At 55.3% G+C, this 13,554-nt stretch overlaps 1 protein-coding gene across 1 annotated transcript in view; it reads left to right on the forward strand.

Annotated features, from left to right (window-relative positions):
• Positions 1–13,554, forward strand: part of CACNA1E (calcium voltage-gated channel subunit alpha1 E) — a 92,352-nt gene that overhangs the window by 54,972 nt on the left and 23,826 nt on the right. The window contains exons 19-29 of the mRNA XM_065649168.1: positions 2,168–2,224; positions 3,303–3,911; positions 4,005–4,279; positions 4,885–5,044; positions 5,553–5,682; positions 6,227–6,286; positions 6,601–6,707; positions 9,483–9,494; positions 11,406–11,502; positions 12,631–12,791; positions 13,191–13,328. Of these exons, the coding sequence (XP_065505240.1) occupies positions 2,168–2,224; positions 3,303–3,911; positions 4,005–4,279; positions 4,885–5,044; positions 5,553–5,682; positions 6,227–6,286; positions 6,601–6,707; positions 9,483–9,494; positions 11,406–11,502; positions 12,631–12,791; positions 13,191–13,328 (1,806 nt within the window). The remainder of the gene's footprint in view (positions 1–2,167; positions 2,225–3,302; positions 3,912–4,004; positions 4,280–4,884; positions 5,045–5,552; positions 5,683–6,226; positions 6,287–6,600; positions 6,708–9,482; positions 9,495–11,405; positions 11,503–12,630; positions 12,792–13,190; positions 13,329–13,554) is intronic.

Here is a 13,554-nt window from a genome sequence, read left to right on the forward strand (position 1 = left end):
GGATATTTGTAAGCCCTGCCTGGTCTCCCAGCAGCTGCAGATATCGCCCTGGTTTTGGGGTAACAGGAGGTTCAGAATAAATTTGTGCCTGGCCAGGTACTGGGGAGTTGATGGGAGAGATGTAGAGTCTGTGTGGTGTGACCAGCTCTGGCTGCCGGTGGGAATGTGTTGGATAAAAGCAAGGAATAAAAGGGATATAGTCTGGAGGATGGAGAAATAGGAGAGAGGAAAAGGGAGAGATGGATGATATAAGGGCATTAAAGGATTTGCCCACACTGCACTTCCCTGCTAGCGTTTTCAGATATAACTGGCTCGGAAAACAGATCTCTTTAACCTTTTGTTGTTCTAGTGGCATTGAAATGAGAGGTATTGATATTTGCAGGTCTTTTTTTCCAGCTCCTCCCTCTCATCAGGATGGATAGCGTCAGGGGCAGGAGGGGGGTGCAGGAAGGGGCCACCACCTCCAGCATATCAGGTCTGATGTGCCTTTCATCAGAGCAAGGGACAAGCCAGAGCAGAGCTGACCCCAAAGGGCTGTTGGAAACTCAGGACGTTGAAGCCGAGTCGGTGTCTGCGTTTGGGTATGCGCAGAACACAGATGGCTTCATTTCTACGTGGGTACCCAGCGCTGGCAGGTTGGGTACAGCCATTCCTGCCTGCGGAGAGGTCCGGTGGCACTCGGGGACGAGTACTCCCACGTGGCCGGGCTGGCGTGGGCGGCTGCGGTGCCGATCAGTGTATATTGTATTTGTACACGGGCCCCCGTCGGTGCAGATGGCTCGGGGCTGTGTGACAAGTGGGTGGCCAGATGGACGCATGCGGATGCTGTCATGTGTTTTCGGTGCCGAACGTGGTGCGTGGATGCGGTTTGAAGGCTCGGCCAGTTGCTGCGGGGACGGCGGCGGGTGCCTGCGACTCTCTGTCTGCCTGGAGCGTGGTGGCACCGGGCTGTTCCCGTGGCTGTAAGGACACAATCGCCAGCGTGTCTCACCCCGGGGGCTGAGGGCGTCGTTGCACTCACAGGACGGCAGGGAGATGCTCCCTGTGTGAGCTCTGTGTGCGCACAGGCACTCGGCCACGTGTGGTTGGAGTATATTCGCTTGCACATCCTGCAGACACGCACAAAAGCAGCATTCGCAAAAGCAAAACCTGTAAGTCACTGCGTGCACATTTGCATGTGCTCGTGACTCTTTGCTTGTAGCTGTGCGTATCTGATGTGTTATATATAAAGAAATAATATTAGTGAAAGATTTCTGAACTGGGTTTTGCTAGTAGCAGACAAACAAGGGTTCTGGTATCCAAAGACATTATATTACTCTACACAGAAACACTTCACTGCACTATTATAGAAGTGCAGTACAAAGAAACAAAACTGAAGTGCAGAAAAGGCTGATGGATTATTTCTGCCAATTTTATTATCATAAATCCAGACTAAGTCTATTAGCTCTCCTCTGAGTTGCGACCAGTTGCTATTCCCATTTTAATAAAACTTGTCAGGACAGTTGAATACCTGGATTGCTAATCTCAGTAATGAATTATTTCTGTGACATAGATACTTCCAGCTGTGACACTGGAAGTTTTATGTCTGATATGATGATATACAAGGAATAATCCTTTTGCTCCACCTGAAGATCCCTTCGTGCTTTGTTCCAATCTACTCTGTAAAGGAAAGCAGACCAGGGCTGGCCTGACGCATCGCTTCCATTGCAAAACTGCCACGTGTCGCTCAGGAGAAGTGAATTTGGAAGAGTTTGAAAGAGCTGTTAAATATCTAAGGATGTACCAGGACTTCTGAGGGGCTGCAGCCTGCACTGCTTTCCCCATGCTGGCACGGGGAAGGTTCCTTGGTCCACATGAACTGGATCTGCATCCCCAGCACGGGCATCGCTGCATGCGTCTCCCTGCATAGCAGTAACAAGTGCCACGGTGGGGTGTGAGAACCGGGGTGCAGCGTGTGAGTGTGAACATGGGCAGCGCTGCAGGCAGCTCATTGCTGGTGTGCAAGCGCATACGAGCAGGGGGGTCCCTGCTGGTTGCTGCGCTCCGGTGTCCCAGCACCAACAGGCAGGAGATGCTGCCCGGGGCCGGGGGACACCTCTCGGTGTTGCCCACATGATTCAAAGGAGGGGTGAAAGAAGGATTGAACCCCTCTGTTTTTCCTCCCCAGAAGAGACAGGCGGAGGAGACACCACATGTCGATGTGGGAGCCGCGCAGCAGCCACCTGTATGTGGGCCCGTGGGGGGGGCGTTGCGTGTCGTCTGTGGCTCCTGTGCTGTCTGTGCGTCCATGGGTCCGGGGCACGTGCTGCTCCCCTCTGGCCCCCTGGGTTTGGGGGGTGTTTGTGTGTGTGTCTGCATTCACTGTGCCCCTTTGCACCCCCGTTTGTGTGCGTGCGCTCGTGGTTTTGTGTGTGCCATGGTGTCGGTGCCCGTGCAGTCGCGTGTGCTGCGGGAGTGAGCGGCGTACATGCGCGTGTGCACCATGGGGCGTCCATGTGTTGGGAAAGGGCACGTCTGTCTTCGCCAGGGTGTTCGTGTGTGTGTTTATAGCAATGTGAAGGATTCGCGGCGTAGCCCAGCGCTGCCTCGGAACACACCTGCAGGAACACAGAGCCCCTGTATAGCTCCTTTTCCCACCAAAACCGCTGCTCCCCAAGCCCCGTGCAGGCTGCCCACTCGGGAAACTGTCCCAGGTGTGTGTAGCTGAGCCAGGGATGGAGGGCACCTCCTGCACCCAGTGACCTTCTCCATGGCAAATGTCTTGGTGGGCCACCTCTCATTGAGAAAGGCAGGTCTTGTACCTGGCTTTCCTCTCTTGTACCGTCTTTTCCCCTCGTCCTCACTGTCCCCATCCCATCAGGACTGCCACCCTTGCCAGCAACCTGGCTCTCGTGGCAGAGTCCCCTGCACCATCACTTGTACCATTAGGGCAGCATCACTCCGAAAAGTAGCCCGACTCTGAGGAGCTGGCGATGCACAGACATCCCCATGCAAGAGGAAGGTGGTCACTGCCTGGCTGGGTTGGGTGTGCTGCCCGAGAGCTTCAGGGCAGCTGTGAGGCTGCTGGGGCTGATTCTCCATCAGCCCGGTGTCTCTGAAGGGGCAGAAATACAGTTTTAGCCCCGTTTCCAGCCCCCTACCAGCACCAGAGGGATGCTGGAGGGCTGGGGACAAAGCAGGAGTCCAGCCCATAGCCCTGGGGACAGCATTTCCTTCTCCCTGGGATTCCTGGATTAAATCTAGGGTGGTTGTCAGGTGGGTGGGTGTCCAGTCCACTGACCCCTCACTGTCCCCCGTTGCAGGCGGGAGCGTCGCCGGCGGCACCACATGTCGGTGTGGGAGCAGCGCACCAGCCAGCTGCGCCGGCACATGCAGATGTCCAGCCAGGAGGGCATCAACAAGGACGAGCCGCCCCTCATCAACCCGCACGCCAGCATCTTCCGCAGGAAGAAACCGGGGGACAGCGTCACCCTGGAGAAATGCGCCGAGGAGCAGGGCGGCAAGGGCGAGCGACCACCAGCCGAGGGACCCGGGCAGCCGGCCCCAGGTGCCAACCCTGGCAGCGGGGAGGACAGGAGGAGCCCATCGCCCCGTGCCAAGCGAGACAAGGAGCTGTGGCAGCAGAAATCGTGCCATGGGAACTGCGAGCTGGGCGAGCAGGATGGGGCAGGAGGTGGCATTGAGGAGAGGGCACGGATGAGGCAGAGCCAGCGGCGCAGCCGGCACCGCAGAGCCCGGATGGAGGGGAAGGAGCCGGCCGGTGCCCTGGGGAGCCGCTCGGCCAGCCAGGAGATGGGTCTGGAGGAGGCCAGCCCCACGGAGGGGACACAGGATGGGGACCTGTGTGGGGACACGGCTGCAGCAGAAGCACTGATTCAGGGGGAGCCAGAGGCAAGCGGGGAGCCCAGCAGGTTGGTACCCACGGAGTGCATCTTGTTCCCATGCCTCCTTATCCTCTCCCCTTATCTTCTCACACCTCTTTTAATCCCGCTGCCTTCCCGCAGGACAAACGGGGTCCCTGCTGGTGATGCCGAGCTGGTCAGGACCACCAAGGAGGGGAGCACCCCACAAGTGCCACCCGAGCCCCCCCGGGGGAAGATGGGCAGCCTGACGGAGCAGGACTGCAGCAGCCTGGACACCAGCGAGCAAGCGTTGCTGGAAACCAGCCGCACCATCAGCCGGAGCGAGCCTGACCTCTCCTCCATCACCCCCAACACTGAGAAGGCTACGGAGAGCACCACCATCATGATCGATGTCCACGACTCCGCTGTGGTACAGAGTGAGGACCCGTCTCTCTTTCCTGAGCCCCTCTCCTGGCCCTCAGGGACCCTGTGGGGACGGAAAGCCGCTTGCAAGGCTTTTCCTATCTGTATCCATCAAATGGAGGGGCTTTCCTTGCGCTGTGCCTTGCAGCACCTCCCTCCAGCACCCTAGTTTTGCAGGGGAGCCCAAAGTCAGCACTGATGTGCCGCCGTCCCCTGGGGATCTTCTTCCTTTCTCACCTCTTTCCCAGCCACATCTTCACCTGATCCCTCCTTCGCCCTTCCTCCCCACCTGGGCAAAGCACTTGAATCCCCTGTTTTTCCTAACACATCCCCAGCCCCCACCCAGCTTGCTGTTGCTCAAACCCCTTAACAGCATCCTTGCTGGCGAGGTGAGCTGCTCTCAATGGTGTTATTAATTAAACAGTGCCGTGGATGCTGGCCTTGTTAAACCCCTTTTGTCTGCTTCATCCCAGCAGCTCGTGTCTTTTCTTTCCTTCTGATTGCTCTCTCTGTAAACAGCACAGGGATGCAAAGCAGAAACTGGGAGGGGAGGTAGTTGGGACACCCCAGGGTGCTGTTCTGGGTTCAAGGCCAGGCAAAGGCTCTCGCTTTCCTGCAGTTAGCAACAAGACAGATGGCGAAGCCAGCCCCTTAAAGGAGGCTGAGACCAAAGAGGATGAGGAGGAGGTGGAGAAGAAGAAACGGAAGAAGGAGAAAAGCGAGACGGGCAAAGCCATGGTGCCACATAGCTCCATGTTCATCTTCAGCACCACCAACCCGTGAGACATTTTTTGGACCTGGGGCTGGGGAAGGCTGCAAGGGGAAGAACTGAAAACAGGGGATCCCCTTGGGGAGGGGACTGAATATCTCCCAGACAGGATGGACAACCAGCCATGCTGTTCCCCAAGCCCTCAGAGCACTCTCCCTCTGTGCCAGCCACGCTCGGGGCTTTCTCTCCTGACTGCTGGTTGCTGGCTGTGATTTTTATTCAATGTTTGTTACGTTTTTCTGCAGTTTTCTGCTCTCCTATAGCTCTTGCCCAGCTCCAACAGCCTGGAAGAATAAGCCCCCCCCATTTCTCCGGGACTCTCCCTGGCTGGTGTCCGTGGAGCTGGGACAGCCAGAGCAAAGGGATCAGCAACCCCAAACCACCCTTGGGCTCCCTTGTTTTGCTCTTCAGACTTTGCTGTCCATCTTTCTGCCCTGGAAGGCGGTGATGTGGGGTGGGTTTTGCCTATGGGCCATGGCAGGGTCTCATGGTTCGGGGTCTGGGCTGTTTCCCCGCAGGGTACGGAGGGCTTGCCACTACATCGTCAACCTGCGCTACTTCGAGATGTGCATCCTCCTGGTGATCGCCGCCAGCAGCATCGCCCTCGCGGCAGAGGACCCCGTCCTCACCAACTCTGACCGCAACAAGGTGATTTGCAAACCTCCCCCTGCTCCTTCCACCCCACAGGCAGAGGTCCTGTAGGATTTTTAGCTTCCGTGGTGGGGGTCACACATGGGACATAGATGAGGGCAGCTGGTGATGTGCTTGCACCGTGCCATGGGATCTGACTTCTTCCCCCACTGCCTTCCATTTTTAAACCTTGGAAATCCCTCCCAGCCCCCTACATGCAGGGTTTAGAGCCTGGGGAGCAGACCAGGGTGTAGCTTAAACTGGGGAGGTGCCCGTGTGCACGGACACTGGGATGAGGGAGCATGATTCTGGCTCACAGCATCATTTCTGAGCCGCTTGCGCCATGCATGGAAAATGTGTCCGTCCTGTCTGTGCAGGCTGGGTTTATGGCTGTCCTAGACACTTAGGGAACAGGCTGGGTTTGGAACAAGCAAAACTCACCCTCTGTTTGCACCTAAGCCAGGCGAACGCTGGGTGTGGGGCAGTAATGGGGTCTGGGTGGGCACAAGCGAGCCCGTTTACTTGGCAGCAGCTGCAGAGCACCCGTACCCTCTCTCTGCAGGTCCTGAGGTACTTTGACTACGTCTTCACCGGCGTCTTCACCTTCGAGATGGTTATTAAGGTAAGAGCCCCTCAGGCTGGCTGTGCTGGGGGTGCAGCAGGTGGGAAATAGCTCAGGTTTTCGATTCCGCTCCTAAATTTCGATGATGGAGACTTTAAAGCCTGGTTCTTAGCACAGGGAGTCCAGAGTGCTCAATGCTGCTTTTATCAGTCTCCGGGCTCCTAAAATATGATGCTCCTTGGTATATAGCCCGGGTGCAGGGACAGGTCTGTTGCTCCCCAGCGATGTCCCTGTCCGCCAACCTGCGGCTGCTTCTGTGTGTCGTCTCAGCTGCTCATTCCTTGCCTGTTTTTTCTCACCGCTGCCTCCCTCAGATGATCGATCAGGGCTTGATCCTGCAGGACGGCTCCTACTTCCGAGACCTCTGGAACATCCTGGATTTCATCGTGGTGGTGGGAGCGCTGGTGGCTTTTGCCTTGGCGTAAGTGGCTGTTGTCCTTGTCAGCTCCCTGCCTTCCTTTGGCCAGGGTGGGAGGAGGATACAACCATGTGTTATAGCTACTAGACCCTGATTTGTTTGGTTCTGTTTGTTTGCTTGTTTTTTTCTCTGCGCTCTGTACTCTTCTCCTGGGATGGCTCCTGGAAGTGGCGCATGGCTGATTGCAAAGCCCAGGTGTGCCACTGAAACCAGTATAGCTCCAGAGAAGGGTTTCTCCCTGTTTGTCAAATGCCGGTGAGCGAGTGGACAGGATGGGGTGAGGCAAGGCAGGCTGGAGATGCTAGGAAGAGGTTGGTGGTGAAAGAGGGCAGAAGGGGCTGTTAGAGAGGCAAAAGGGTGGCAGAGCTGGAGTTACACACCTGCTAGGCATCCTGGGGTGCATGGAGACAGCAACAGCAGCAGCCTGCCAGGCAGAGCTGCCCTCTGAATGTGTTCGTGCTGGAAATGGTACCCGCGGTGGTGGTTTTCCCTCTGCTCCAAGGGGGAGCATTGTGCTGGAGTCCTGCAGGGATGGGGATGTGGCCAGCGGAGTTTGTGCCCGCACGTTCTGCAGCATCACGCTGAGGGCAGGGTGCTGTGTGCTTGCTCAGTTTGAGCAGCTTGTGGCGTCTGCAGGTCCTCCTCTACAGCTGGGTGCAGGGTGGTTTGATGACTATGGCACCTGTGCCATGGATGGGAGAAGTGTCCAGTGATGAGTTTTGTGCTGCTCTGCCCTCCCTGGGTTGTTGCTTTTCCCTTCCTCACCCTCTTCCTCCTCCAGTGCTTTCAGCCACTGCTCTCTCCTTGGGATGAGCATTGGAAGAGAATTCAGCTTGCTTGGCACAGGAATGTCCCAGCCCCTGGGCAAAGCAGGGGGTTGACTGCAGACCCCGGCATGGGGAAGAGACATGGGGCAGGTCCGCTGGCTGGTGACATTACTCTGAGCCCCCAGGAAGCCGCCCAGACCACCATGAGCGAAAGGCGTGGGCTCTTTATAATGCAAACCTGCAGGGTTGTCCCTCTCCCCCACATCCAACAGCGGCTCCTGTTGCAGGAGATGATCTCATGGCTTTGGGGGTGAGGGGAACAAAGGAACCGCCACGATTTCCGATAGGTTTATTCATTGTAAAGCATTTATAAGAACACCTGCCTCTCCCCTTGGCAGCCAGTCACCGCTGTGGCCCCAGGAGCCGCAGGGTGTTCGCCAGCAATAAATGTCCCAACCCACTGCCCTCCCTCCTCTATCCTGGTCTCGAAAGGAAAACACTGGCAGTGACATCTGAATCCCTCTCCTTTTCTTCTCCCTCCATGAGCTCCTTGATGTGGGGCCGGGGGAGCAATGTGTCCTCTCTGTCCTCCTCCTCACCCCCGTGGTGCTGGGGCCAAAGCGATGCTCACGGAGTGGCTGCGGTGATGCTGTGGCTGAGAGTGGCTGGTAACTGGGTCCAGCACTTGCTGGCGTAAAAAAATCACTGAGATATGCCATGCTGTGTGGATTTTCTGCCCCTTTTGCCTCCTCTCTGCATTTCGTTTTTCCCATGTGGGTTCTGGGCGGGTGCAGCGGGTCCCTGAGCTGGTCTGGCAATGCCACCAACCATCATCCACCAGCCATCAGTGCCACAACAAGATCACCAATAAGCAAGCGTCAATGCATAAAGCCACGTCTCCGTGTGCCATCATGGCTTGTTGGCTGCCCCATCAGAGCCTGCACATCCCGAGCGAGAGGCCGTCTTGGCTCGTCCGTAGCTCTCCGTGTGGAAAGCTAATACGTCAGTCCGAACGCAGCCTAAATAAAAAGCCCAACACAAACCCATAAATCTCCAAAGACCTCAAATTAGATTAGCTGAAATACCCATAACTAAAAACCCTCCTCGCTTTTGCCTCCCGCGGCACCCAAGGAGGAGGCATCGCGCAGAGGAGCGGTGCTCGCTGGTGGCTTTGCAGAGCTGCTGAGATGGCGATCCCTCTGCACGCAGCAGCGGGAAAGGTTGAGCCGTGGAAAGGTTGGTGGGAAGGTTGAGCGATGGTCAGTGTGTAGCCCTCATCGTCTCGCCTGGGTTGGTTTTTATGTTTTTTAAGAAATGTTTTACTTTGCAGGCTTTGCCCAAAGTGCTGAGCCCTTTGTGTGTGCGTGGCAGGGACTCCGCTCAAGCAGAGATGGAGATTTGGTTATAACTAGGGACCTTGTAGACCACCTTGACTTGTCCGAGCGGGTGTCCTGCTGGGTGGCAGGAGATCCAGAGCTGCAGCTTGGGTCACCTTGACTCTGTGGATTTCTCCATAGAGGTGTTGTACCAAAGTTAGCCTGTTTGGATGGGAACTACTGTGGCCTTGCAGGTAGGTTCTCTCAGAAGCACCTGCCTTTGGCTGGTTGGGGCTGAGCCTCGAGGTCCCTCCCGGATTCCTGGCCAAGGAGGACCCTGCGCCCGCCTGCTCTCACCCACCATCCCGTTTGCTGTCACCCGCCATCCCGTTCTCCATGGGATCCTCTTGCAGCAGACATTTCTCTACATGTCTGCCTCCCAAATTCCCCAACAGGGAGGGCAGCGGCTCCCAGCTTGCTGGATGAGTCTCTCCCTGGAGATAAGCCCCGTCCTGGAGGACACAACATGGTCTATTCTCATCGCGCCGTTCAGCCCTGGCGTGGGGCAGCGGAGGGCTGCTGCAAGGTCATCCCTGCACAGCTCCCCCATGGCTCTTCATACCTTCTTTCTCTTTTCTCTCTTTTTCCCTCTCTCTCGGTGCTGTTTGGTGGCTGCTGGGCTGGATCGACAACAGGAATGCTTTGGGGTAACTATATCAGTCGGGTTCCTGCGGGGTGCCGTCCTGGGGAGTGCAGGGGGACGGGCAAAGGCGGGTGTCTGTCTGTCTGTCCCACACCTGTGCTGACCCTTAGCTGCATCTGCAGAGACCAGACTGTGCTGCTCTGCATGCACCCTGCATCACTCGGGATGTGTTCACAGAGGTGTGCTTGAGGAAAGTGCAAGTGGGATTTTCTTTGCAAGCAATGTAGTCCCTTGCCTTCAGAGATCATGGATCTCTGTGTCTGTGCACTATCCTGACATGATGAGGAAGAAATTTTTTACACTGAGGGTGGTGAAACACTGGCCCAGGTTGGCCAGAGAGGTGGTGGAGGAACCATCCCTGGAGACATCCCAGGCCAGGCTGGACGGGGCTCTGAGCAACCTGAGCTGGTGCAGATGTCCCTGCTCATGGCAGGGGGGCACTGGATGAGCTTTGGAGGTCCCTTCCAACACAAGCTATTCTATGATGTGAAGCACACCTGGGGGAGCAGGGCACAGGGAAAGCAGTGTCTGCCACAGAGCTCGAAGGCTCTGCCCCGGCGGGGGCTTTGCCTGCGCTGAAGTGCTGCAGGGACTTCAGCCCTGACATCCTCTGAGGACACGGGCTGTGGTTCATGCCAAGCTCAGCAGGCTGGGGAGAGCTCAGCTTTGGCTCTAGACACAGCAAGGCCAGGCTTTCCTGCAGGCATTATCCAGCCCTGTGTCCATATCCATGCTGGATCCCCAGCAAATCCAGGGGTGGTTTCTGAAGAGGTCCCTCCTCAGCACACGTAAACCGCTGCAGTCGAGTTGTCCTTGGTGGCAGCTAGCACCAACCGAGCCCTCACAGCCTCCCCCCAGACCCCAGGCAGATGCCCCAGCCACTTTCCCAGGCCCTGACACTGATTAAAGCAGGACACGGGAGGTTCTAAGTGAGTCCTGTTTGTACAGTTGCTTCCCATGTATTTGTGGGGCTCTGCTCCTCCTGTGCTATTAATTAGTGGGTTTGTTTACATCTCTTAATGATTAAAGCCATTATTGTGCTCCCTGTTGCATTAACCCTCACAAAGGACCTGTGTAATTTGTAGTGTCTGTTGTTCTAAGTCATTTCCTTGGTGTTTTTTGAGGGTGCGCAGTGGATACAAACTCTGCCACCTTCACCAGGACCTCTCTGCTCCATCCTGCGATCCAGCCCATGGGCTTTAGTTAAAATACAAGGAAAAAAACCCAAACAAACTGGTATTATGGTTGGGATTAATCATCATATTCAAGAAATGAGGGTCAGAAGGGATTTTTTTTTAATTAATCCTGCTGGTAAGCTCTGCCTTGCTCAGCTGACTTGGGGTGCAGGCAAGCGCAGCCCCGATCTGGAGAGGGGAGAGAGGGCTGAGGTGTGAGATACACACCCAGGTCGAGCATGGTGGGTAGCGCTGATGGAAAAAGGCAGAAAGCTCTGAGAGACAGCATTAGTGTGAATAAACCAAGCACAGGGCAGGTGCTTCCCTAGGTGAATGTAAGGACCACGAATCATGAGTTTCAAGCAGGCTGGAAAACCCTTTGTGAGACACCTGCGTGTAGAACCCATCGAGTTAATCTCTGTCATTTTATTAGGAATTTCTTGCACCCAGTAGTAATGGTAGAAAACGATTTGCAATTTTTTTTGTTTTTCATCTCTGCCAGCTGTCAGCGTGTGTGTTGGAGCAGACACGCTGGGGTGGGCTGAGCGCTTGGCAGTCACACGCTTGTGATCACTGGCCCCCACGGTGGCATGTGGCCCTTCTGTTCCCGTCCTTCTGCATGCTGGAGGCGGGGGGCTGTCAGCTGTTAATGACCCCCCAGAGCATCCAGCCTAGGGTCTGCAAGATTATTGTCTCTCCTTTTCATTTTTGCGTGTGCATGCCCCGCTCTGATGTGGTAGGACCAACAAGGGCCGGGACATCAAGACCATCAAGTCTCTCCGTGTGCTACGGGTCTTGAGGCCCCTGAAGACCATCAAGCGACTGCCCAAGCTGAAGGTAAATTATTCTCATCTCCTGTCTTTCGTCTGTCTACTCCAGCATGGACCGGTTAGTGCATGGACCACGAGCATTGATTTGCCTCGTGAGCAATGAACAAATAGTTTTCGAAGCATTTGCTGTGCTTTGGGAGCTTCAAGCACAACGCCCTTCAGGCTGCTTCATATCTCGATGTGCAGCAAGTTATTAAAAGCAAGGTGTCTGAGTTAGTTCCTCTGCCAGGGAAACTGGGGCCGAAGTGGACATGAGGCAGCAAAGCCCAGATGTTGTCCTGGTGAAACAGGCTGCCCTGGGTTTGGGAGAGCTCAAATCTCTTTCCAGAGCTAATGATCTTTCCCACCAGCGCAGCTTGCAAACAACTCGGGATTTTGTGTGCTGTGCTGCTGTGGTGTTGCCCCAGAGAGGGATTTCCCAGCTGAATAGAGGGATTATTTATGCAGCACAGGTAGGATTATGGATTTCCCTTAGCTGATGGGGTATAGAGCCAGAAAAGAGTAAGAGACCAAGGAAGCCCTGAGTTTTTCTCGCAAATGGTTATTTAGCTGATGGATGAGGCCGAGGGTGGCCCCTCAGAGACGTGGGGTTTGACCCCGGCTTTTCTTGCCAATCAGTGGCTGGATTCAGTCCATGTCAGTTCATTTCTGGACATCTCTGTCTTCCCTGTGAAGCAGGGATAAGGACATTTTTTTAAAGTGCTTTGAGAACTAGGGCAGAGAGTGCAGTCTCCACAACCTGGGCAGGTGCTGCTATTGCAGATGTAGGTATTTGTCCTGCCTTGTTATTTAGGGTGATGAGAAACAATGAAGAGTTTACTAATTGGTCTTGAGTGCTGCTAATTGTATCATTGGGACCATCCCCTGTCTGCTGCCCTGATTGCAGGGAAAGTTGGAAGATATAAATATCCATCCCTGCTGCTGTCTCAGGAGCTTCTTGGTGTCTGTGTGTGCTGAGTGGTGTTCTAGGTGTTAAGCTCGTTCATAAAATAGCCCTTTACCTGGGAGAAGGCCCAGCTCTTTCCTCCTTTCCCCGCCAGGAGTGGGTAAAGTCTTTCCCCATGGTCTCGAGGAAGGTTTTGATCCTTTACTAAGGCCGTTGGGTCCCCAAGGTGAGCTGTGTCCTCTCCTGCAGGCTGTCTTCGACTGCGTTGTGACCTCCCTCAAGAATGTCTTCAACATCCTCATCGTCTACAAGCTCTTCATGTTCATCTTTGCGGTCATTGCTGTCCAGCTATTCAAGGGGAAGTTTTTCTACTGTACCGACAGCTCTAAGGACACGGAGAAGGACTGCATGTAGGTGCCCTGTTCCGTAGGTCTGATGCTGCTGCTGATACCTCTGGCAAGGTTCTGGGGAATATCGTGTTTGGGTTCCCAGTTAAGTCCATGGTCATGACTCTCTCTTGGACATAGTCTCTTGAGGTGGACGGCGTGGGCTGAGCCCTGTCCCCATTGCTGTGTCAGCGCTGTGCATCCTTGCACAGGGTGCAGAGCCCCGTATTTTGCTCCTGTTCTCTTTCCTCCTTCTCTCTTCCTTTTTGCTATCCCCTGCCCTGCTCCCCCCAAGTTGTTATCCTGCCTCTCCCCATTTCTCTTTCCAGCCCCACACACACACGTTGCCCCCAGGTTTAAAACCACCGTCTCGTAGTCTGGCAGCATAAAAAGCAAGGTCACTGCTCTCTCCCAACCTTGCAGAGGGAACTACGTGGACCACGAGAAGAACAAGATGGAGGTGAAGTGCCGGGAGTGGAAGCGCCACGAGTTTCACTACGACAACATCATCTGGGCTTTGCTCACCCTGTTCACAGTCTCCACCGGCGAGGGTTGGCCCCAGTGAGTATTCTGCTTCGTTCCCCCCTTGAATGGGGGTGGGCACATCCCCATTGGGGTGGTTGGGTTAATAATTGGCTATACGCACACAGGACTGAGACAGAAGCTGCTGGGCAGGGAGGAGGAAAGGAGGGATGAGAAGTTATGTCAGGACAAAAGAGCTTTACTCCCTGTACGAGGCTGGGACCATGGCTGGGGTTATCTTCTTCCTTAGGGAGTAAATGATAGA

The sequence above is a fragment of the Caloenas nicobarica genome, chromosome 20 (assembly GCF_036013445.1).
Source record: "Caloenas nicobarica isolate bCalNic1 chromosome 20, bCalNic1.hap1, whole genome shotgun sequence".
NCBI lineage: Eukaryota > Metazoa > Chordata > Aves > Columbiformes > Columbidae > Caloenas > Caloenas nicobarica.